Source organism: Hyperolius riggenbachi, chromosome 9 (genome assembly GCF_040937935.1).
Source record: "Hyperolius riggenbachi isolate aHypRig1 chromosome 9, aHypRig1.pri, whole genome shotgun sequence".
In the NCBI taxonomy this organism is placed as follows: Eukaryota; Metazoa; Chordata; class Amphibia; order Anura; family Hyperoliidae; genus Hyperolius; species Hyperolius riggenbachi.
The window spans coordinates 129,081,719-129,108,055 of NC_090654.1; the positions used below are offsets into that span (position 1 = coordinate 129,081,719).

At 46.6% G+C, this 26,337-nt stretch overlaps 1 protein-coding gene across 5 annotated transcripts in view; it reads left to right on the forward strand.

Annotated features, from left to right (window-relative positions):
- LOC137532685 (Fc receptor-like protein 5) overlaps positions 1 to 26,337 on the forward strand; it is a 73,335-nt gene that overhangs the window by 31,786 nt on the left and 15,212 nt on the right. Inside the window, exon 6 of one of the 5 annotated variants that reach the window (XM_068253499.1) lies at positions 1,803 to 1,885. The exons of 3 other annotated variants lie outside the window; for them this stretch is intronic. In XM_068253499.1, coding sequence (XP_068109600.1) covers positions 1,803 to 1,885 — 83 coding nt within the window. Of the gene's footprint in view, positions 1 to 302; positions 677 to 1,802; positions 1,886 to 26,337 lie in introns of those variants that run through there. One more of the 5 variants, XM_068253500.1, reaches the window with a different exon arrangement.

The following is a 26,337-nucleotide window of genomic DNA, read 5'->3' on the forward strand; positions in this document are numbered from 1 at the left end:
GGGTGACTGTTCGATAATTTTAGCACTCTTTGACATTTCCTTTCTTTGGGGTCAGAAGAAAAAATGACCTTTTCCAATTCAGCTGCCACTCTTGTGTTTTCCATATATGATGGCAAATTGCAAACAGCACTTTAACAACATGCTCATACAAGCTTTCTAGAAGTTCCACTGGCATTCCATCACTTCCTGGAGCCTTGTAATTAGTAAGACCTTGTAATGCCCATTTGACTTCTCTCCTCAAGATGCTTGGTTCTTGTTCAATGTGCATTCCAAGTATAAGTACTGTCTATGTCTATAACCAGATGTTCAATATCACAACCAAAGTGACTACATACTTGAGTTCTATACAAATAACTAAAACAAGCCTGGAGCTGACGTCTAGAAAGTGTAGAATTAAACTAAAGACAACAGGAAAAGCCTGTAGACCAACAACATACGATATGAACAATATTCCATAGGAGTTCACATTAGAGATGAAGAACAAGTTCAGAGAATATAGAATGCCTGAGGAGCTATGGACAGAAATATGTAATTTTGTCTAAGAGGCTGCAACAAATGAGAACCAAAAATTAAGAAAATTAAGAAGGCAAAATGGTTATCAACTGTGGCTTTAAAAGTTGTTGTGGAAAGTAGAAAAGCAAAAAGGTACTGGTGACAAAGAAAAATGTGTCCAGCTGAATGCAGAGAATAGCACCAAGAGATAAGGAAGCTTATCTGAATCAACAGTGCATGGAAATAGAAACCAACAATATAATGGAAAGGCCAGTGATTGGCAATATCAAAGGAATCTTCTATGGAAAAATGGGAATGGTGAAAGACAAAAATCTAAATGATCTGACAGAAGCAGAAGATGTCAAGAAAAGGTGTCAAGACTATACAGAACAGCTATTTGACATTGCATTGCACATGCATTGATGCGGTCCAACCAGTCTAAAACAGCCTGTATGCATGTTGGATTAGTGTGGCTCTGTACAATTAAAAAGCTGACACATCACTGCCAATTTGCATATACAGCAATAATGCATCATGGGAGACCTCATATGCTTACTCTAACCTTTTTAATCACAAATACCTTGTTTTTTAAGAAGGCACATTTCTGTTTTCATAGCATTTTTAGTAAAAGGGCTTTCTGTTTGCATAGGTTTCCTCAAAAATCCAAAACATAATAAACAAATAGCACCTTCAATTCTACATGACAATCCCAAAAAACATACAGAGATGTTAGCTAGTTTTCCCCACAGTTTGCTTTAGTCTAGGATAGGGACATATGATGACTATGGTAGGCATAGATTGTCAGATCCTATAAGGTACAGTTAGTGACATGACTATATACTCTGTAAAGTGCTGCGAAAAAAAGAGGACGCCTGGTCAGCCTAACTCACCTCATCCAGCGGCGATCGGCTGCTGTTCCCTCCTTGTCGCTGGTCTTCTCCGGGTCCCCGATGTCCTCCTTGGCCCCGTACTGCAATAAGAAATCAGCGGCGGTAGCCTCAGGCATCACTCATTTCATCCAGTGGCGATCGGCTGCTTCTCTTTTACTCCTTCTCCTTAGCAGCTGGTCGCGTCTGACCAGGAAGTGCTGCCGCTAAGGAAAAGGAGTAAAAGAGGCAGAAGCAGCCGATCGCCGCTGGATGAAATGAGTGATGCCTGAGGCTACCGCCGCTGATTTCTTATTGCAGTGCGGGGGCGAGGAGGACATCGGGGACCCGGAGAAGACCAGCGACAAGGAGGGAACATCAGCCGATCGCCGCTGGATGAGGTGAGTGATGCCTGCAGGTACCGCCGCTTATTTCTAATTGCAGGGGATGAGGACAGCGACGACCCGGAGAAGACCAGCGACAAGAAAGGAACAGCAGCTGATTGCCGCAGGCACTCTTTGGATTAGGTGAGTGATAGCGGCTGCCACTGATTCCTTCCTACAGGCTGACGGTAGGACACAGGCATGGGAGCCAAACACAGAGAGGGGCCACCTGGAGCTAGACAAAGAAGGGGACAGGAGGCAGACACAGGTGGGCAGGGGGCAAACTAAGGTGGCAGGCTCAGGTGGACAGGGGGCAAACACAGATGGACAGGTGGCAGGCTCAGGTGGACAGGGGTCAGGCACAGGGTGACAGGGAGCAAACACAGATGGACAGGAGGAAGGCACAGGAGGCAAACACAGATGGACAGGAGGCAGGAATAGGAAGTAGACAGATGGCAGCCACAGGGGACAGGAGGCAGACTTAGAGAGGGACAGTTGACAGACAGAGGGACAGGTGAAAAACACAGGGGAAGGGGGGGGACAGATACAATGGGGACAGGAGGCAGACAGGTGACAGACACAGGGGGACAGGAGCCAGACACAGAGAAGGAAAGGGGACAAACTCAGGGTAACTGGAGGCAGACAGAAAGGGGGAGAGGAGAGGACACAGAGGACAGGAGGAGAACACAAAAAAGGGACAAGAGGAGGACACCATGGGGGTTACAGGAGGAGATTGGGGTGAGAACATCTATAAGACACCCCTGCACCATAGGCGCACCAGGTTTAGTATATATTTTTTTCCTGGGTTTTTGCCCTCTAAACCTAGGTGCGTCTTATAGTCCGGAGCGTCTTATAGTCCGAAAAATACGGGTATGTGTGCAGAGCTAAGTCACTGCATTGCTTGTCAGTGTCACTCACTAGGGATGCAACAAACATTGATTTTCTTTAAAAAAAAAGTTTATTTTTTTTTGTAAAGTGTATGTGCCATGATATTGCCTGGCCTATGTTTCAAAATATTTTTTCTTTTTTTTGTCAAATTACAATAGTATGTAAACCTGTACATACATGTGCAGAACAAAGTCACCGCATCTCTTGTCAGTGTCACGCATCAGGGATGCAAAAAACATTGATTTTCTTTAAAAAAATTATTTTTTTGGGGGGGTAAAGTGTATGTGCTTTGACATTGTCTGGCCTCTGCTACAGTGCCTGCAAAACATGTTTTCTTTTTTTTTTTTGTTAAATTACATTTGTATTTAAACCTGCGCATACATGTGCAGAGCCAAGTCAACACATGTTTTGTCAGTGTCACTCTCCAGGGACGCAACAAACACTGATTATCTTTTTTAAAAAAACAAAACATTTTTTGGGGTAAAATGTACAGGCCATGACATTGTCTGGCCTCTGCTATAGCGTTTGCAAAAATAATAGTTTTTTTTTTTGGGGTCAAATTTACATTGGTATGTAAACCTGCATATCCATGTGCAGAGCCAAGTCAAAGCATCTCTTGTCAGTGTCACTCAGCAGGGATGCAACAAACATTGATTTTCTTTTTTAAAAAAAACAATTTTATAGGTAAAATGTATAGGCCATGACAATGGGCTTGATTTACAAAAGAGTGCTAACTGATAGCATGGCCGTTTTTGCGCAAATGTTCGCGTTTCACGTGATTGCGAATTCTTCGCGTGAAACGATAACGTTTTTGCACGCAAATGCGAATTTTCGTGCGCAAGTGATATAGTTTTTGCGCGCAAAGTCCGCGTTTGCGCTCAAAACCGTTATAATTTCGTGTGAAAATTCGCAATCGCACGAAACGCGAAAATTCACGCTAAAACGGCCGCGCTATCAGTTAGCACTCTTTTGTGAATCAAGCCCATTGTCTGGCTTGTGCTACAGCATTTGCAAAAATAGTTTTTTTTTTTTTTTGGGGGGGGGTATCAAATGATATAGGTATGTAAACCTGCACCATCATGTGCAGAGCCAAGTCACTGCATCTCTCGCCATGGCACCATAATTTGTATGTAAAATGTATATCCATGACATCTATTCCAGACCTGTCACAAATCAGCCAAAATAAATAAAAAAATAATAATAATTACGGTAGGTTATACACACTCACGCTGGTCCGTTTAGTATCATCATTCAGTTCCATTAATAACTTCCTATTCTGGCCTCTGCTACGCATCCATGCTGGTCTGTTCAGTTGAGCATGCATGGAGCACCACACACACACAAATACAATCTCGTTTGGTCTGTCAGTGTGAAGCATAACCCTTACGCTACTTGATCGTCATGTACTGTACACACTCTGGACATTTTAAAGCAGCACTTTATTCCACAAATGTAGGAATGTAATGTGATTTCTGCCCTTTAGCGATTAAAACACAACTCTGTGTCAACTACATCATTTTTGGTGAGACTTTTGCCATGGATTACCCTCCGGCATGCCACAGTCCAGGTGTTAGGCCTCTTGAAACAACTTTTCCATCACTTTCGTAGCCAGAAACAGTTCCTTTAGGTTTTAGAATTTGCCTGCCCATTGAAGTCTATGGCAGTTCGCCTGTTCACTTTTACAGGGATTTGCGCTCACGAACTAAAAATATGATGTTCAGGCCATCACTAGTGGTTATAATAATTGTAGGCAAAAGTAGCAATGGCCACAGTAGTAGCAACAATTTAGGACACTTGGTTATTCAGTTCCAAAACTCCATCCACTTATGTTCTCACACAATCACATAACAAGCTGCTGCATCCCAGTCAAAAGCTCCATACGTTGGCTGCTGCATCTTGCTTCAAGTTCTATAATACTCACATTAGGTTAGGTGTGCATTCTGCATGAATACTGCTTTCCAGAACAGGCCTCTCCCTCTGCTTGCTGTAAGCAGGGCCGGGCCAAGGCAGAGGCGAGAGAGGCTCCAGCCTCAGGACGCAGTGTAGGAGGGGGAGCACAACTCACTCAGCTATCATTTCCCTATATTGTTTGAAGCAGAGAGAAATAAGAAAAGGGGATACATGGCAGTGACTGCAAGCCAGATAACTAGAGGGTGTTGGGGGCCGTAGGGCACCTCTTAGTCCAATAGCAATCAGTGTGTGACGGCAGGGGTGGGAGGTATGGAGGAGCACACTTTAGTGTCTCAGCCTTGGGTGCTGGAGGACCTTATCCCAGCTCTGGCTGTAAGGCTGTGATGTCAGGACATCAGTTCCTGAATCTGGGCAAGAGCTTCCGATGTATTAAAAAAAAAAAATGTCAAAAGATGGCTTTATGTATTTTTACTAAAATAACCCAACTTTTCTTTTCTTCATAATTATAAACGTAACTAGTCTACCTAAGCCCGTTTAAAAGCGGGCTCTAGGTAGTGATTTAACCGCACCACCGCCGCCAGTCAGTGCGCGCGCCTGCTGCCCGCCGCACACCTGGCCGCCCGCCGCGCACGCACATGCGCAGTACAAGAAAGCTTAAGACAGACAGGGAAAGATGATGACGCAGGGACAGTTAGGTTTTATTACTAAAAAAACCCCAAAAAAACACTTTTTTTGTCTGATTAGTATTATTTGCAAGATTGTCGCTATCAGCTAAAATCTGTCACTTTTTCTGCCATCACCATATTTATCAGATGGAGGTTAGAAAGATCACCACAAGGCATAATTAATGAGATGCATATACCGTAATTATGAGTTGATGCAGGAGTTTAGACACAAATGTGTGTAGCTTGAAAACGGCCAAAGCAAATAAAGCCAATGTGGGAATTGATTGCTTTGTTTCCAAGCATTCACGTACGTTGTGGTGAATACCATAGAAAGAAATCAGAGAATAATAGGGTTTTTTGTTAACATACTATTTGCCATTGGCAATATACAATGATTACAACTTTAAGCTGTAACAGTCCATTAATGCAATACAAGTCAGTGCCAGTGGGCAACAAATAATGGTATCAATTTGCAATCATTTAATCCATTCCAGTGATGTAGTCACTGTAGGTATCTGTTGGTCACTTTAGGAAAATTACGGTGCCCTCTCCTTCACACTGCCTGCAAAAACATTATCACCTGTTCACAAATTTGGTGTTATGTAAAAGTAGCTATCAGACTTAGAGAATCCGAGCGGATTTTTTAAATCTTAATATGACGCAGAGGTATGTTCTGTGCACAATGACATGCCTCTGTGTCCTTCTATTGCCGCTGGCAGTCCCCCCGGCTGTGCTGTGCCCCACAGTTCAATTAGAGAGAAAGTGCTGGGCACATCCAGTATAAAAACGCCAAATTGTATTGAAACATTTTATAAGCAATGATAAAGACCATCATAAGGAGAGAAGGTTACAGCATGTTCAGAGGACGACAACCGTTTCGCACCCACACCTGAGGTGCTTTATCAGGGCACTGAGCCCTCCTTAAACCTCTTAAATAGCATACTCACTAATAGCAGTCGGTTAGCATGGAGACATCAAAACCGCTGCTGCGCACCATTACCCGCGGTCTGTCACTTCCTGAAAGCAATTGCAAAAACAAAACGGAATGGATAGACACAAAGCATGAAAGCTGCATCCCCACCTCCCATCCAATCACAAATGAACCACCTACAAGGCAGAGAGCTGACTAATAGCACCACAGATATAGCGGACCAATAGAAAACCACTAAACCTCACTACAGGCCAAGCAAACGCTGCCATGGAAACACATAAACAAATAATTACTTTTGGCGGTCTCGTGGCCATGTCAATACAAATTTATGCAACTGCATTAATAATGCTAAGGAGACAGTTGAGCCCTCAAGCGCTGAGACCATCCCACCACCTTTAAATCGGCATGACCACGTAACCAAACAATCCACCCGGAGAAAAATAATGGAAAAAAAGATGAAAAAGGGGGCATATTACCCTTAAACGGACACTCACCCACCCATAGACTTTAGGGAATATGCAGCAGACAGCGGTTCAACCTATTCACAGATAGAAAGGAGCTACAAAGGGTAAAAAGAGAAGAAAGGTTAATATCAATCATCAATTAAAAACACCATGAAGAGTGAATAAGCAAATACAATCCTATAAATACACAGAGATGTCATTACGTTCATTAAGACCAAAAGGTTCCACTGCCTCAAAGAAGGAAATCCAATAAATTTCTCTATGCAACAATTTTCTGAGCCAGTCCCTGCCCCTCCTGTTCTTGCAAACCCTTTCTAAACCAAAACACTTAATTTTGTGGAATCACCAGAAAATACACTCCTCATGTGTACCCAACGATCTACAGTGTTCCTGGAAACGATCTTGCATCATCCTCGTAGACATCCCAATATAAATCATTTGACAGACAAATTAATGCATATACTATCCCCCGTTAAAATTTATAACCTACTTAAACCTAACTGTCTGTCCAAACCTGGTCAATACTTTGCCAGTCACCAGGAAATTACAGCAGGAACAGTTATTACACCTGTAATTACCGTTGGGTCTGGCACCACCTAACCAGTTTCGTGTAGGGCTGCTAATAAACTCACTGTGAGTTAGCTGATCCTTTAAAGGGACCCTGAGCATTGAAAATAAACAAATTTGTACTTACCTGGGGCTCTCTCCAGCCCACCGTAGGTCGGGAGGCCCCCCGGCGTCCTCCTGACTTCTCTCCTGGTCCCGCTGCAGAATCCACCACCGGCGATACACCCAGGCCAAGTGTCCGGCCGACACTTCCTTATCGGTGACGCTCGTTGTCATCACAGCGACCAGCGTGACAGTACTGCGCATGTGCAGTTTTCTAACTCTGAACCGCGCATGCCCAGTTCTGTCACGCCGGCTGCCGTGATGACACGTAGCGGCCGGCATGATGACGACGAGCGTCACCAATAAGAAAGTGTCAGCCCAACACTCGGCCCGGGTGTCGCCGGTGGTGGATTCTGCTGCAGGACTGGGAGAGGAGCCAGGAGGACGCCGGGGGACCTCCCGACCTACAGTAGGCTGGAGAAAGCCCCAGTTAAGTACCGATTTTGTTTATTTTCACTGCTCAGGGTCCCTTTAAACTTGGCACTTTTTTGTAAGATATGCAAGGGAACAACTGGCACTTATCCTGTAATGATTTATCTTCCTGAAGGATCCACCAATTATCTTTTAGAGACTTTTTGATTTTCTCAAACATTGGTGAATAGGTGAAATGCATAAAAACCTATTCTGAGGGACTTTTTCTTTCTGTCACAAAAGGGAGTTCTTGTCCTTATTGGCCGCTTTTTCAAAAGCTTCTGTCACAACCTCCAACTTATAACCCCTGGCCAAAAGTCTTGCATGCGATTGTTCTGACTCATCGATGAAAGCGGCAAATAAGCAGGAAGATAAATCACTACAGGATAAGTACCAGTTGTTCCCTTGCATATCTATACCATACCAAGTTTAAAGGATCAGCTAACTCACAGTGAGTTTATTAGCAGTCCTACCGAAACTGGTTAGGTGGTAACACAATTGCTTTCAGGAAGTGACAGACCACGGGTAATGGCGCACAGCAGCAGCTTTAATGTTTCCACGCTATCCAATTGCTATTAGTGAGTATGCTATATAAGGGGTAGTTTAAGGGGGACTCAGTATCCTGATGAAGCACCCCAGGTGTGGGTGTGAAACGGCTGTCGACCTCTGAACATGCTGTAACCCTCTCTCCTTACGATGGTCTGTATCATTGCTGTTAAAATGTTTCAATAAATTTTGGCGGTTTTATACTGGATGTTCCCAGCCACTATCTAATTGAACTGTTTGGCACTATTTGGGCTTAGAGCACTCCAGTGGGTCACCGTAGCGAGTCCTGTGCACTGTTTCTCTTTATACAAGTATCTGCTGTGCCCCCTCTAAAATAGCGCCAGGCTAGCAACAATCTGCTTGTTGCTAGCCTTCTGTATACCTGCAGCCCGTCAATCAGTGTCCTACGCATTGCCTCACCCATTACATGGCTCCCCCCAGCCGCGCTGGCCTACTTCAGTCATAAGCTAAGCCGCAACCCAAGACTGCTTCCTGGGTTGCGGCTAAGCTTCCGATTGGAGGAAGCCAGCGGGGGAGCCATGTGATGGGGGAGGCAATACAGGAAAGTGGGGATCTGGTTTCAGATTGTCACTTCTTTATAAGCAGGACCCTCAAAGTGTAAGTGAAGGGAAAAAAGTGACCCAAATGAGTATTCACCTCAGTGGAGAGAAGCCCTTGGATAACCCAGAGGCTTCCCTTGTCCACCTCACCTCCACTGTTCCAACGATTGGGTCCCCCTGAACCTCTTGGCAATGAGTGCACTAAGCTGCTATCCAATCACTGAAGGAGTGTGGCTGCACTGTGCAGATGCAGGACACCTCACACCTGCACAGTAGCACAGAGCTGATCGGGCTCGGCTTTTTCCGCAGAGTTGGAGTCACTCAGGTGCAAGGTGTCCTGCGCATTGTGGTCATGCTCGTTTATGGACAGGAGTTCAGCCATACACTTAGAGTGGGTCCCAGTGCTGGCTCCGTGGTCAGGAGGAGGACTTAGGATGCCTCTGGAGGATCCAGAGGTTTCCCTCTACTGAGGTAATATAACTGGTTTGCATATAAATAATTTGCATATTCAGTAGTGATGCATTGCGGTAGACCACAATCACTCACCTAAAGCTGAATTTTTGCAAATACCTTCTGTTTTAGGAAGACAAACTACACTAAGCACGCATGTACATTAGCAATCCCTGATGCCTGAGCTACCACTGAGCATACTGTTCTCCCCACTCCCCTCGCCTGTGGAAAGCCATTCCGTCCATAGCAACAAATGCGTCACTAGCCTGCAGGCTAGAGCCAAGTTTTGCATGACACACTGCCACAAACTGTTACATGCATTCTGAGTGGAGAAAACAATGCCCTCAGCCATCAATTGGCTAACTAGAACCACCAAACAGACCGCTGGCAGAACTGCTAAGGGGAGTTGGGGCTGACATACACACATTGGATTTTCATCAGATGTGGTCAGTATCAGCCACCTTGGCTAAGTTTGATCTAGCAGCATATGTACGGGGCTTTAGTTTCCTGCACCTCTTCTGCTGCACCCAGAGGCTCCTGTAGTAATACTCCTTAGTACCAGGGCCGGATTTACCATAAGGCACTGTAGGCACGTGCCTACAGGCGCCTTAAAGGTCAGAGATGGCTCCCCGTATGTAAGGGAAAAGTGGGGAGCGCAGTGTCCTGCCCCAGCCGATTCGCTCTCCAACCCGCTCCGTGTGATCAAGTCTCCCCTCATCAGCCGCATGGCTAACGCAATGTAAATCATGATTGCCCTGGCCGGCTCACTTTTATGCCCGCTCCGTGTGATTGGGTCTCCCATTATGTCATCAGCTACATGGGAGCGCAGTGGACATCATTCCTGCCTTGGCCCACTCGCTCTCCCGCCGCTCTCATTATTATGAATATGTCATTATGATGAATAGTCACAGTTGGACATATAGGGTCTACTGAGGCTGACCAGCAGCAGTCCACACACGAACCTACAATGATCCTTAGACAAACTAGCCTATGTATTCACTGCCAGAATTACAAGATTGCCAATCTTGCTCACAAATGCTCAACACCTCCTACAATATAGCTGGTTCTGTCATACCTAGCAACTTTTTAAGGTAAGAAAGAGGGCCACTTTAAGACACACCCCTGCCACGCCCCTAATCATGCCCCCTCCACAGCCCTAGTCACTGACACTAAAAAGAATTCAGAAGCATAAAGCATAGTTTTGAAATTCAGTCCATACTAGTGTAGCCCTTTTCAGGAGACAAAGGGCTTGATTCACAAAGCGGTGCTAACTGTTAGCACGCCTGTGAAAACCCCCTTAGCACGTCTAAACAAGCTTTTCGTGCATAAAACTTTATGCGCGCAAAACTTTATGCACGTAAAACTTTACGCGCGTACTGCACAGAGCGCAGGACGCTCCACGTGAAGTGCCCATTAAAGCCTATAGGACTTAGCGCGCGTAAAACTTTGCACGCGTAAAACCTTGCGCGCGCAAAGTTAGCGCGCGATCTGATTGAGAAATTTTTGTAGTTCCTGGGGGGGCTCAGCGCATCTCTGATGGAGGCCATTCGGAGGCGGCCTGGTGTTGCGCTGATCCACCTTTTGCGCAATTTTCAATTTTCGATTTTATTTGATTAGCCGCACCCAGGCTATGCATATACATAGGTTAGGATTTAGTTAGTGTTAGGCCCCTCCCATGGAGGATTGACTTCTTCGCAGTGGGAGGGACGAGTACTTAATAGGTTGCATGCAAGCTGTTAATGGAAACCAACATCCTCCTCTAGTGGTAGACAGGTCATGTGTATGCTCGGTGTGTATTCGACCCCACAAGTGAGGCTTGCACTCTTTTGCAGGTAGGCACTAGTCTGTTTTTAAGTAGCGCTGCTCATTTCCTTGCTATGTACTAATGTAATTCGTTTTTGGTCAGCTGCTCCCACTTAACAGCCATGCTTTTGGTGTATATGCAGAGCTTCTGTTTGAGTTCAAGGTGCGTTTGTAGTTCCTGGGGGGCTCAGCGCATCTCTGATGGAGGCCATTCGGAGGCGGCCTGGTGTTGCGCTGATCCACCTTTTGCGCAATTTTCAATTTTCGATTTTATTTGATTAGCCGCACCCAGGCTATGCATATACATAGGTTAGGATTTAGTTAGTGTTAGGCCCCTCCCATGGAGGATTGACTTCTTCGCAGTGGGAGGGACGAGCACTTAATAGGTTGCATGCAAGCTGTTAATGGAAACCAACATCCTCCTCTAGTGGTAGACAGGTCATGTGTATGCTCGGTGTGTATTCGACCCCACAAGTGGGGCTTGCACTCTTTTGCAGGTAGGCACTAGTCTGTTTTTAAGTAGCGCTGCTCATTTCCTTGCTATAGAATTACAAGATTGCCAATCTTGCTCACAAATGCTCAACACCTCCTACAATATAGCTGGTTCTGTCATACCTACCAACTTTTTAAGGTAAGAAAGAGGGCCACTTTAACCACTTGAGGACCTAGGGCTTTACCCCCCTTAAGGACCGGCCACTTTTTTTCCATTCAGACCACTGCAGCTTTCACGGTTTATTGCTCGCTCATACAACCTACCACCTAAATGAATTTTGGCTCCTTTTCTTGTCACTAATAAAGCTTTCTTTTGGTGCTATTTGATGGCTGCTGCGATTTTTACTTTTTATTATATTCATCAAAAAAGACATGAATTTTGGCAAAAAAATGATTTTTTTAACTTTCTGTGCTGAAATTTTTCAAATAAAGTAAAATTTCTGTATACATGCAGCGCGAAAAATGTGGACAAACATGTTTTTGATTAAAAAAAAACCATTCAGTGTATATTTATTGGTTTGGCTAAAAGTTATAGCGTTTACAAACTATGGTGCAAAAAGTGAATTTTCCCATTTTCAAGCATCTATGACTTTTCTGACCCCCTGTCATGTTTCATGAGGGGCTAGAATTCCAGGATAGTATAAATACCCCCCAAATGACCCCATTTTGGAAAGAAGACATCCCAAAGTATTCACTGAGAGGCATAGTGAGTTCATAGAAGATATTATTTTTTGTCACAAGTAAGCGGAAAATGACACTTTGTGACAAAAAAAAAAAAAGTTTCCATTTCTTCTAACTTGCGACAAAAAAAAAATAAAATCTGCCACGGACTCACCATGCCCCTCTCTAAATACCTTGAAGTGTCTACTTTCCAAAATGGGGTCATTTGTGGGGTGTGTTTACTGTCCTGGCATTTTGGGGGGTGCCTAATTGTAAGCACCCCTGTAAAGCCTAAAGGTGCTCATTGAACTTTTGACCCCTTAGCGCAGTTAGGTTGCAAAAAAGTGCCACACATGTGGTATTTCCGTACTCGGGAGAAGTAGTACAATGTGTTTTGAGGTGTATTTTTACACATACCCATGCTGGGTGGGAGAAATATTTCTGTAAATGACAATTTGTTAATTTTTTTTACACACACTTGTCCATTTACAGAGAGATTTCTCCCACCCAGCATGGGTATGTGTAAAAATACACCCCAAAACACATTGTACTACTTCTCCCGAGTACGGCGATACCACATGTGTGGCACTTGTATGCACCCTAACTGTGCTAAGGGGTCCAAAGTCCAATGAGTACCTTTAGGATTTCACAGGTCATTTTGCGGAATTTGATTTCCAGACTACTCCTCACGGTTTAGGGCCCCTAAAATGCCAGGGCAGTATAGGAACCCTGCAAATGACCCCATTTTAGAAAGAAGACACCCCAAGGTATTAGGAGTAGGGTGAGTTCATAGAAGATTTTATTTTTTGTCACAAGTTAGCGGAAATTGATTTGGTATTGGTTTTTTTTCACAAAGTGTCACTTTCCGCTAACTTGTGACAAAAAATAAAATCTTCTATGAACTCACCATAGTCCTAACAGAATACCTGGGGGTGTCTTCTTTCTAAAATGGGGTCATTTGTGGGGTTCCTATACTGCCCTGGCATTTTAGGGGCCCTAAACCATGAGGAGTAGTCTGGAAATCAAATGCCGCAAAATGACCTGTGAAATCCTAAAGGTATTCATTGGACTTTGGGCCCCTTAGCACAGTTAGGGTGCAAAAAAGTGCCACACATGTGGTATCGCCGTACTCAGGAGAAGTAGTACAATGTGTTTTGTGGTGTATTTTTACACATACCCATGCTGGGTGGGAGAAATAGCTCTGTAAATGACAATCTTTTGATTTTTTTTACACACAATTGTCCATTTACAGAGATATTTCTCCCACTCAGCATGGGTATGCGTAAAAATACACCCCAAAACACATTGTACTACTTTTCCCGAGTACGGCGATACCACATGTGTGGCACTTTTTTGCACCCTAACTGCGCTAAGGGGCCCAAAGTCCAATGAGTACCTTTAGGATTTCACAGGTCATTTTTGTTTCAAGCCTACTCCTCACGGTTTAGGGCCGCTAAAATGCCAGGGCAGTATAGGAACCCCACTAATGACCCCATTTTAGAAAGAAGACACCCCAAGGTATTCCGTTAGGAGTATGGTGAGTTCATAGAAGATTTTATTTTTGTCACAAGTTAGTGGAAATTGATTTTAATTGTTTTTTTTTTCACAAAGTGTCATTTTCCGCTAACTTGTGACAAAAAATAAAATCTTCTATGAAATCACCATACTCCTAACGGAATACCTTTGGGTGTCTTCTTTCTAGAATGGGGTCATTTGTGGGGTTCCTATACTGCCCTGGCATTTTAGGGGCCCTAAACCGTGAGGAGTAGTCTTGAAACCAACAATGTCGCAAAATGACCTGTGAAATCCTAAAGGTACTCATTGGACTTTGGGCCCCTTAGCGCACTTAGGGTGTAAAAAAAGTGCCACACATGTGGTACCGCCGTACTCAGGAGAAGTACTATAATGTGTTTTGTGGTGTATTTTTACACATACCCATGCTGGGTGGGAGAAATATCTCTGTAAATGACAATCTTTTGATTTTTTTTACACACAATTGTCCATTTACAGAGAGATTTCTCCCACCCAGCATGGGTATGTGTAAAAATACACCCCAAAACACATTATACTACTTGTCCTGAGTACGGCGATACCACATGTGTGACACTTTTTTGCAGCCTAGGTGCGCTAAGGGGCCCAACGTCCTATTCACAGGTCATTTCGAGGCATTTGTTTTGTAGACTACTCCTCACGGTTTAGGGCCCCTAAAATGCCAGAGCAGTATAGGAACCCCACAAGTGACCCCATTTTAGAAAGAAGACACCCCAAGGTATTCCGTTAGGAGTATGGTGAGTTCATAGAAGATTTTATTTTTTGTCACAAGTTAGTGAAAAATGACACTTTGTGAAAAAAAACAATAAAAATCAATTTCTTCTATGAACTCGTCATACACCTAACAGAATACCTTGGGGTGTCTTTTTTTCTAAAATAGGGTCACTTGTGGGGTTCCTATACCGCCCTGGCATTTTACGGGCCCAAAACCGTGAGTAGTCTGGAAACCAAATGTCTCAAAATGACTGTTCAGGGGTATAAGCATCTGAAAATTTTGATGACAGGTGGTCTATGAGGGGGCAAATTTTGTGGAACCGGTCATAAGCAGGGTGGCCTTTTAGATGACAGGTTGTATTGGGCCTGATCTGATGGATAGGAGGGCTAAGGGGTGACAGGAGGTGATTGATGGGTGTCTCAGGGGGTGGTATGAGGGGAAAATAGATGCAATGAATGCACTGGGGAGGTGATCGGAAGGGGGTCTGAGGGGGATCTGAGGGTTTGGCCGAGTGATCAGGAGCCCACACAGGCAAATTAGGGCCTGGTCTGATGGGTAGGTGTGCTAGGGGGTGACAGGAGGTGATTGATGGGTATCTCAAGGTGTGATTAGAGGGGGGAATAGATGCAAGCAATGCACTGGCGAGGTGATCAGGGCTGGGGTCTGAGGGCATTCTGAGGGTATGGGCGGGTGATTGAGTGCCCTAGGGGCAGATAGGGGTCTAATCTGATGGGTAGCAGTGAAAGGGGGTGATTGATGGGTAATTAGTGGGTGTTTAGGGTAGATAACAGATGTAAACACTGCACTTGGGAGGTGATCTGATGTCGGATCTGCGGGCGATCTATTGGTGTGGGTGGGTGATCAGATTGCCCGCAAGGGGCAGGTTAGGGGCTGATTGATGGGTGGCAGTGACAGTGGGTGATTGATGGGTGGCAGTGACAGGGCGTGATTGATGGGTGATTGACAGGTGATCAGTGGGTTATTACAGGGAAGGACAGATGTAAATAATGCCCTGGCGAATTGATAAGGGGGGGTCTGAGGGCAATCTGAGCATGTAGGCGGGTGATTGGGTGCCCGCAAGGGGCAGATTAGGGTCTGATCTGATGGGTAACAGTGACAGGTGGTGATAGGGGGTGATTGATGGGTAATTAGTGGGTGTTTAGAGGAGAGAATAGATGTAAACACTGCGCTTGGGTGGTGATCTGATGTCGGATCTGCGGGCGATCTATTGTTGTGGGTGGGTGATCAGATTGCCCGCAAGGGGCAGGTTAGGGGCTGATTGATGGGTGGCAGTGACAGGGGGTGATTGATGGGTGATTGACAGGTGATTGACAGGTGATTGACAGGTGATCAGGGGGGATAGATGCATACAGTACATGGGGGGGGGGGGTCTGGGGGAGGGTGTCTGGGGAGAATCTGAGGGGTGGGGGGGTGATCAGGAGGGAGCTGGGGGCAGGGGGGGGATAAAAAAAAATAGCGTTGACAGATAGTGACAGGGAGTGATTGATGGGTGATTAGGGGGGTGATTGGGTGTAAACATGGGTCTGGGGGTGGGCAGGGGGGGGGGGGGGGGTCCTGAGGGGTGCTGTGGGCGATCAGGGGGCGGGGGGGGGGGAAATCAGTGTGCTTGGTGCAGACTAGGGTGGCTGAGGCCTGCCCTGGTGGTCCCTCGGACACTGGGACCACCAGGGCAGGAGGCAGCCTGTATAATACACTTTGTAAACATTACAAAGTGTATTATACACTTTGTATGCGGCGATCGTCGTTTTAACATCCTGCCGGCGCTTCCGTATAGCCGGCGGGATGTTGCGGCGGGTGAGCGGCGTCAGGAGCCGGCGGAGGATCGCGTCACGGATGACACGATCGCTCCGCCCATGCCCTTACAAGGACCGCCGCCTCTGTGGGTGAGCTGGTCCTTGCAGGGTACACTTCCCGGCCGCCGCTGTGCGTTAGGCGGTCGGGAAGTGGTTAAGACACACCCCTGCCACGCCCCTAATCATGCCCCCTCCACAGCCCTAGTCACTGACACTAAAAAGAATTCAGAAGCATAAAGCATAGTTTTGAAATTCAGTCCATACTAGTGTAGCCCCATTCAGGAGACAAAGTGTTTTTTTTATTATTTTGCTGACATGGGGCTTGATTCACAAAGCGGTGCTAACTGTTAGCACGCCTGTGAAAACCCCCTTAGCACGTCTAAACAAGCTTTTCGTGCATAAAACTTTATGCGCGCAAAACTTTATGCGCGTAAAACTTTATGCGCGTACTGCACAGAGCGCAGGATGCTCCACGCGAAGTGCCCATTAAAGCCTATAGGACTTAGCGCGCGTAAAACTTTGCACGCGTAAAACCTTGCGCGCGCAAAGTTAGCGCGCGATTTGATTGAGAAATCCGGTGCTAACCTACTTAGCACTCTGGTTAGTGCGTCTAAAGACTTTAGACGTGCTAAGTAGGTTAGCACCTCTTTGTGAATCAAGCCCATAGTGTTGTGTCCTGGTCAGCAGCGAGAATTGCGCCTGCTGCTGACACAGGACTTGGCAAACAGGTGGATCCAAATGAGTGCATAGAGGACAGTGCACGCGAGCATATAGTCGCATGCACTCTCGCTGGTTGCATAGCAACCAGATACACAAAGCGGGGAAATTTCTAGAGGGAGCGTGAGCTATTACGCGAGCGGCAGCGCGAGGGGAGCAGTGTGTGACAGGAGCATAGGAGAACCAGGGCCGGATTTAGGCCAAGGCCACCTAGGCCATGGCCTAGGGCACCACAGAAGGAAGGGCACCAAAGCAGCAGCAGACTAAACTAGTGCAGCATTTGCAAGCTTGCAAATGCTGCAATGCAGAGAGATCAGGAGAGTGCCTGATCGCGGTACTCTGCTGCTAGCTGCCTGTGCAGCAGCCACCTTGCTCTCTGTGCACGTTTGCATTGTGGCTGGTGGCTATGGACTTGGGCAGCATTGGAGATGGAAAGGAAAAGGAAGCTTCTGAACTGGAGAAGAGTGGAGAACTGAGTGACACAGATGACTGCTGCGGTGTGAAGGCGAGCTGGCTACCTATACTGAAGGGTGGGGGGGGGGGAGGAGGGATTAAGAGAGTCATCTGGCTACCTATACTGGAAGGAACGGGGGAGAAGTCATCTGGCTACATATACTAGAGGAAAAGGGGGAGCGGTCATCTGGCTACCTATAGTGGAGTGAAAGGGGGGAGGAGTAATTTGGCTACCTATACTGGGAAGGGGGTAATCAGGCTACCTATACTAGAGCAGCGTTTTTCAACCGCTGTGCCGCGGCACACTAGGGATGTTGCCTGGTGTGCCGTACAGGTCTGGCCTCTCACCAGACCTGTACCTACTGTAGGGCGCAGGAGGGGGGAAGCAGCGCTAGAAGGAGGGGCAGTGGAGGCAGCGGTGGGGAGGGGGGAAATATCCCCCCCTCCCTCACCTGGGACCCCTCCTTCTGCCTCTCTCCCCCTCCATTTAGCGGTGGAAAGTGCGGGCTCGGCGGCGGGGAGGCATGCAGGGAATTACTCACCACTTCCGCGTTCCAAGCGCCGGCAGCGTCATGTCGTCAGATCTCCGCCTTCAATGCCGCCCACTGTGCTTCCTGATTAGCGGAAGCACAGTAGGCGACATTGAAGGCGGAGATGTGTGACGACATGACGTTGCCGGCGCTTGGAACGTGGAAGTGGTGAGTAATTCTGCGCATGTCTCCTCGCCACCGAGCCCGCACTTGCCACCGCTGAATGGAGGGGGAGAGAGGCAGAAGGAGGGGTCCCAGGTGAGGGAGGGGGGATATTTCCCCCCTCCCCACCGCTGCCTCCACTGCCCCTCCTTCTAGCGCTGCTTTCCCCCTCCTGGGCATCTATACTGGGGGGAACTGTACTAGCTATACTGGGGGAAATTAAACCAGCTATACTGGGGGCAACTAAACTAGCTATACTGGGGGCAACTAAACTAGCTATACTGGGGGCAACTAAACTACCTACACTGGGGGCAACTAAACTAGCTATACTGGGGGCAACTCAGGGCCGGATTTACCAATAGGCACTATAGGCACGTGCCTAGAGGCGGAGCCATTTGTAAGTGGCGGGTGGCTCACTGGCCACCAAATATGCCTCCTTCTCTTTCTCCCTACCTCTTTCCCTCCCTCTATACCAACGACAGCGATGGCGGCTCCATCTCCCGCCAGCAGCAAGCGGCACGGATCAAAGGATTCTCATCGGCTCCTGGTATCCAGCATTGAGGTCACTCAGCAGCGCCCCTTGCATCCTCGCCATGGTTACAGTGTGTGACCAGAGGGCGCTGCTGAGTGACGTCAACGCCGGTGAGCATCCTATGAAATGTGCTGCTTGCTGCTGTAGAAGGAGGATGCCGCTGGAAAGATAACAACCTCTGAGTCCTTCTTCTGCCCACCGAGTCCCCCTCAGCCGCCATCTGGATCCTCTGGGCATTTGGGAGAAGAAGGATTTAAATCTGCCGCAAGTCCACCCCTCCACCCGGAACCCCGCCCACTCCAACACCACCGCTGTCAGTAGACCTAAATGAACTCCTGCACAGGGACCTGAACTCTTTTACAGGACGGAAGGACCCTGTAAGTGTTAAGAGAGTTTAGCCTGTCTAATTCCTTGTCATCTGTGTTTAATCATAAATTGATCTCTCCTCTGTCTCAGCTGGCTGCCATGGCAGAGATAACAATATGTTTTTCTTTAAAGGTTATTATGCTGTATTTATAAAGCGCCACGGAATATGTTGGCGCTTTATAAATACATAATAATAATAATAAATAATGCTATTGCTAACTTGCTCTGCCATCTACCTACCTATCTACCCCCACTGACTCCTCTCTTTGCTTTATACCTACCCGCTGTGCTCTCCTACTTACCTACCCTCACTGACTCCTCTCTCTAATCTTTATACCTACCTACTACACTCTCCCAGCTACCTACCCCCACTGACTCCTCTCTGTGCTCTCTACACCTACCTGCTGCACTCTCCCACCTACCTACCCCCACTGACTCCTCTCTGTGCCCTTTACACCTACCTGCTGCACTCTCCCACCTACCTACCCCCACTGACTTCTCTCTCTGCTCACTGTACCTATCTACCCCGCTCTCCCAGCTACCTACCCCCACTGACTCCTCTGTGTGCCCTCTACACCTACCTGATGCATTCTCCCACTTTCCTAATCCCACTGACTTCTCTCTCTGCTCTCTATACCTACCTGCTGCACTCTGCCACCTACCTACCCCACACTGACTCCTTTCTCTGCTCTGTATGCCCACCTGCTGCACTCTCCCACTTTCCTACCCCCATTGACTACTCTTTGAGATCTCTGTAACCACCTACTGCACTCTCCCACCTTCCTACCACCACTGATTATTTACTGCACACTCTACCTACCCACTGCACTCTCCCACCTACCTACCCCCACTGACTATTTACTGCGCACTCTATACTTACCTGCTGCACTCTCCCACCCACCTACCACCACTGAGTCCTGCTAGTATCAGCCTACATTTCAAAACAGTGGGGGCGTGGCATTCGGGGTGTGGCCTGTTAAGGGGTGGAGATTAGGGCGCCGGAGAGTATGTGCCTATGGGCCCTGGAGCTGTAAATCCGGCCCTGGGGCAACTATACTAGCTATACTGGGCACTATACTGGGGCACTACCTACCTATACTGGGCACTACCTACCTATATTGGGCACTATGCTAGCTATACTGGGCACTATGATAGCTATACTGGGCACTATGCTAGCTATACTGGGCACCATGCTAGCTATACTTGGCACTATACTAGCTATCTGGGCACTATACTAGCTATACTGGGCACTATACTAGCTATACTGGGACTATACTAGCTATACTGGGGCACTATACTAGCTATACTGGGGCACTATACTGGGGTAACTATACTAACCATACTGGGGCAACTAAACTCCCTATACTGGGGCAACTATGCTAGCTATGCAGCCGCACCCCAGCCCCCCCCCCCCCCCCATAGCCTGCTGCGCACAGCACTGTCCACTAGGTCGCGCAAACACCTGCACCCCCCCCCCCCCCCCCCCCGCCGTTCCCCAGAGAAAAATATGGTCAGAAAGTGTTCCCCGGGCCGGAAAAGGTTGGGAACCACTGTACTAGAGGGAAGGGGGAGGGGTCATTTTGCTACCTATACTGAAGGGGGGCGGCTGGCGACAGTGGCCTAGGGCAGTAAAGAGTACAAATCCGCCCCTGAGGAGAACTGGTTATTACCAGTTCTCCTCACAGAAACTGCGCAGTTAGGCTGCGGAGAGCGAGTGGAAGGGAGGCACCCAGCGCAGCAGCAGCGATCACCTCAGGCTAGCCGAGGGAATCCAGTGTGTTGGCCAGGCATCCCAGCAGCTATCCAGACGCAGAGAGGACTCTATTAAAAAGGGGTTAAAGAAAACCTGAACTGAAAATTAAAAGTCAAAATAAGCATACACAGGTCATACTTACCTTCCATGTAGTCTACTCCTCAGTGTCTTTTTCCTCTCCTGCGTCCTGTTTGTCCCATGTGATCAAGGGAATTCTCCGTCCTCCATTTTGAAAATGGCCATTACCCATAACAGCTTTCTGGTCAGCACACAGTTAAACTGTAACATTGCCCACTTGAGCCATAGGGAAACATGGACATTACCTGGCAGATCAGTTGTCCACTCAGCTATAACTGACAGCAACTGATATTTTTCAGATCTGACAAAATATTGTCAGAACTGGAAGGGATTATTGTCAGAAGAAAATGGTGAGCTTCTGAGAGGAACTGATGGCAAGGTAACTATGTAATGTTCATTTCAAGTTACCTCATGTGTTTATTTTAAATATTTTTACTCAGTACAGGTTCTCTTTAAGGCATAGGCGACAGCTGGGAAACAGAGCAGAGGCAGAGAAGCCAAATCCAGATGTAAAGCAGAAAGTCAGAAATGACAGATGAGGATGAGTGTTGATACTCCAAAGAGCCACTGTACCGGTTGGGTGTAGCAACTCAGATGTCTGATTATATGGTGATCTGCAGAATGACCAATAATGCAGACGCTATACCTGATTATGTGGTGATCTGCAGAATCACCAATAATACTAGTATAGCCAAAAGAGTGCTAAGAGAGTAGTGCTTGGTGCAACCGTAATATAATAGTTTGGCGAGACCTCACCAGAGGGGCTGGTGAGGTACTATCAGTACACTGACTGTATAATAGCGTACAAGCCCCAGCAAGCTGGAGATACTGATACTGCGGGGCTAGAATCTCCCGAGGAGCGTGTGATTCAGACTGTACTGCAGCCTAGTGATCACCTGAGGAGCGGGTGATTAAGACGGTACTGCAGCCTAGAGGACACCTGAGAAGCAGGTGATAGCAACAATACAGCGACTAGTGATCACCTGAGGAGCTGGTGATTAAGACTGTACTACAGGCTAGTGAACTCCTGAGGAACAGGAGTTACAAACAGTACTGCAACTAATGATCACCTGAGGGGCAGGTGATTAAGACTGTACTGCAGGCTAGTAAATACCCGAGGAGCAGGAGTTACAAACAGTACTGCAACTAATGATCACCTGAGGGGCAGGTGATTAAGACTGTACTGCAGGCTAGTGAACACCTGAGGAGCAGGAGTTACAAACAATACTGCGTTAGTGATCACCTGAGGAGCAGGTGATTCTATACTAGAAATCCCTCACCAGAGGCTAGGCCCACTGGTGAGGACAGAGTGGTCGGACAGGCTAAGTTTGGCAACAGAAAGGTCAGTATCGGTACAGAATCGTGAGGCAATAGGATAACGGGTAAACAGGCAGAGGTTCAGCAACAAGTCAGAAAGGCAGAAGTACAGAATCAATGAGCAGATGCAAGGTCAGAGTATAGCCAGAATGATACACAGATAATCAATAACAATATAGCAATATCCTAGTCTAGGTGTGAAGTCCTTGGTTTCAGCACCTGGGATCTAGTCTAAGCTCTGAGCGCTAACACTAAAGTATTCACGACAGCAGACAATCTCCGAATGAAGCTCGGAGGCTTAAGAAGCAGAGGAGACCTCACTGGCACGCCCCCTGCAATCAGCCAATCCTGGGCGCCGTGAGACTCCTCTGACATCAACCAACCAGCAGGTCAGCTGACGAGCCTCCTCCTAGCATAAGGGTCCCGTCTGTGCATGCGCGCGAGACGGTGACCCTTTGATACAACGAACGTTCTGTCCTCGGTGTCCTAGACGCCGGGAGGACGGGCAGAGGCATGGAGGCAGCTGCGGCAGCGGTGCTGTTCGCCGCAGCTGCCCCATTGTTGTTCCTTACAGCCACAGTCAGTATTCAGAGCAATGGGAAGAAAGACAAAGAGAGATAAAGAATTCAGTGTTAATTGCCAGAAGAAAGTGACAGTTAACAACATGATTAATGAATTACATTTCTCTAATTATAGTGGCAAACCAGGATCTGCCTGTCTGATATAAACAGGGCCGGGCCGAGGCATAGGCTGGAGAGGCTCCAGCCTCAGGGCGCAGTGTAGGAGGGGGCGCACAATTCATTCAGCTATCATTCCTTATTGTGTTTGAAGCAGAAAGAAATAAGAAAAGGAGATACATGGAAGTGACTACAAGCCAGATAATTAGAGATTAAGGTGTTGGCGCCCTGGGGTGCCTCTTAGTCTATTAGCAATTAGTGTGTGACGGCTGGGGTGAGAGGGATGGAGGGGCGCACTTTGGTGTCTCAGCCTTGGGTGCTGGAGGACCTTGTCCCGGCTCTGGATATAAACTTAAGGAAACAGTAACGTGTAAACATACAGAACAGTTTAAGTATACATTATAGCACAGTTGATGTCTGAGGAACTAAGAATGTGTCCAGGTTACATCCCAGTCTATCTTGAACTTTGTTGCCAGAGAGTGTATTGCCTCTCTTGAAACCCCAATTGACATGTAGCTCAGCTGCCAACTGTTATTTTGTTACTGTGACATTTTTCCTGTCAAACCATGCTATATATTCCATCCCATACTAGTTTTAGCCAGTCAGTGAAGCTAACATACTTCCATAGCTGCTCTGCCAAACTGAGACTCCTGTAAGCGAAGAAAAGAGACAGAGCGTTAAAGCAAAGGAACCTATAAGTATAACACACACTTTTGGTTACTTACCAACACAAAGAGAGTAGAGATGACCCGAACCTCCGATTTTAGGTTCGCGAACCTCGACCGCGAACTTCTGCAAAAGTTCGTGTTCGCACGAACCATGCGAACCGCAATAGACTTCATTGGGCAGGTGAACTTTTAAAACTATAAACACTAATCCTGGCGATACACGCCAAAAGTCCCGGGGAAAATTACAGATTTGATGCACAGCAGGGTTTTAAGGGCAGAAATCGCATTGCATTGCTAAATTGGAGGTATAAAGTGCATTAAAACATCTTGTGTGTGTATACATCAATCAGGTAGTGTAATTAGTGTACTGCTTCACACTGACAGAACAAACTTACTGTGTAACGCACCACAAACAGCTGTTTGTGTAGTGATGGCTGTGCTGGACTGGTGCGCACGATGGCGAGAGTGCAGGCGATGGCGGTTTTCAAGCCCATATGGTCGGGCTGAGGTAGCTCAATGACAGAACAACAGTGACTGTCCAGCTAATCGAATTTGGTCTGTCCACAATGAAGCAACGACCTTATTATATTGGGTAAGGTGTGCCCCCCAACACACTCATATAGCCGGTCATTGCTTCATTGTGATACGTAAGCCCCTTCACCGCATCAAGGTATCATGAAGGGGAATTGACACATGTACATGCCTTTTGTTTTGTTGTTGCAGCTGCAGTGCAGCCAGAAAAATTATGCAGGCATATACACGCACCAGAAAAATAATTATTGTTTGTGTTAGCGGCCGCTGCTAGCAGCGGCCTTAAAAATTCAGGAATCCTCCTGGAGTCCTGGACCTCTTTGGTGGTGGCGGAGAAGGCAGTCAAGTGGCCTGCAGGCAGAGATGCTGTGTGGGGACCGACTCAGTCTTGGGGCAGGCAGTCACACGGTGTGCAGGCAGAGATGCTGTGTGTAGGGACTGACTTAGTCTTCGTGCAGGCCTGACCGTGCTTTGCAGACCAGGCATCCATGGTCAGATGGACCCTTGACCCAACGCTGTGTGCCAGAGATGACACCACTTGCATTTCAACATCACGGTACAGTTTGGGTATCGCCTTTTTTTGAGAAATAATTGTAGCCTGGTATCTACCACTGCGGTGTGTGGCTTTGCTTTTGTTACATAGTTATATAAATACTTAGGTTGAAAAAAAGACATACGTCCATCGAGTTCAACCAGAGAACAAAGTACAACACCGGCCTGCTTCCTCACATATCCCTGTTGATTCAGAGGAAGGCGAAAAACTTACAAGGCATGGTCCAATTAGCCCCAAAAGGGAAAAAAATTCCTTCCCGACTCCAGATGGCAATCAGATAAAATCCCTGGATCAGCATCATTAGGCATTACCTAGTAATTATAGCCATGGATGTCTTTCAATGCAAGGAAAGCATCTAAGCCCCCTTTAAATGCAGGTATAGAATTTGCCATAACTACTTCCTGTGGCAATGCATTCCACACCTTAAAGTGAACCTCCGGACTAAAAATCGACTCAGCAGCACTGAAAAGGCTTGGTGTTTCTTTAACAGTTTCAAAGCATCAGAACTTTGTTTCTCTTATACAAGCCTCATTTTTAGCTGCACAGAAGAAAACTGCCTGGGCTTTTTTCCTCTGATGCTGTGCAAAGCATGATGGAATTTCTGATTTTGTTTTTCTCGTTCTGCTGTTTTGGTGCAATTTTTTTTTTTTTTTTTTTACATTTTGAATTTGACATTTGAAGCCTAGCGTGTGCAGCTGGGAGGGGTAATCAGGACACAGGATAGTTGGAACTGTGTCTCCTGCTCCTTGTCACCTCCTTTCAACCAAAAAGATGGCTGCTCCCATGACAAAGATGGCAGCCCCCATGAATCACAAACATTTGCCTGTTCTTTTAAGACAGGGTGGGTAAGAGATTATATAACCTATCTATTCTAATTAACATAACTAATGTAACTTGATGACAGTATGTTTGTTTAGGCTGAAGTTCCCCTTTAATCACTCTTACTGTAAAGAACCCTTTCCTAAATAAATGGCTAAAACGTTTTTCCTCCATGCGCAGATCATGTCCTCTAGTCCTTTGAGAAGGCCTAGGGACAAAAAGCTCATCCGCCAAGCTTTTATATTGCCCTCTAACGTATTTATACATGTTAATTAGATCCCCTTTAAGGCGTTTTTTCTCTAGACTAAATAAACCCAGTTTATGTAACCTTTCTTGGTAATTGAGACCTTACATCCCACGTATCAATTTTGTTGCTCGTCTCTGCACCTGCTCTGTTGTAATTACAATCTCTGTAATGTGGTGCCCAGAACTGAATTCCATATTCCAGATGTGGCCTTACTAGAGAGTTAAACAGGGGCAATATTATGCTAGCATCTCGAGTTTTTATTTCCCTTTTAATGCATTCCAAAATTTTGTTAGCTTTAGCTGCAGCGGCTTGGCATTGAGTATGATTATTTAACTTGTTGTCGATGAGTACTCCTAAGTCCTTCTCCAAGTTTGATGTCCCCAACTGTATCCCATTTATTTTGTATGGTGCTAGACCATTAGTACGACCAAAATGCATGACTTTACATTTTTCAACATTGAATTTCATCTGCCATTTATGTGCCCATATAGCCATCCTATCCAGATCCTGTTGCAGTATGTCCCTATCTTCCTGTGAGTTGGTGATTCTGCACAATTTTGTGTCATCTGCAAAAATAGCAACATTGCTTACTACTGCATCTACTAGGTCATTAATAAATAAATGGAAGGTCATTAATAAATCAATTGTGTGCTGCTTTTCCTC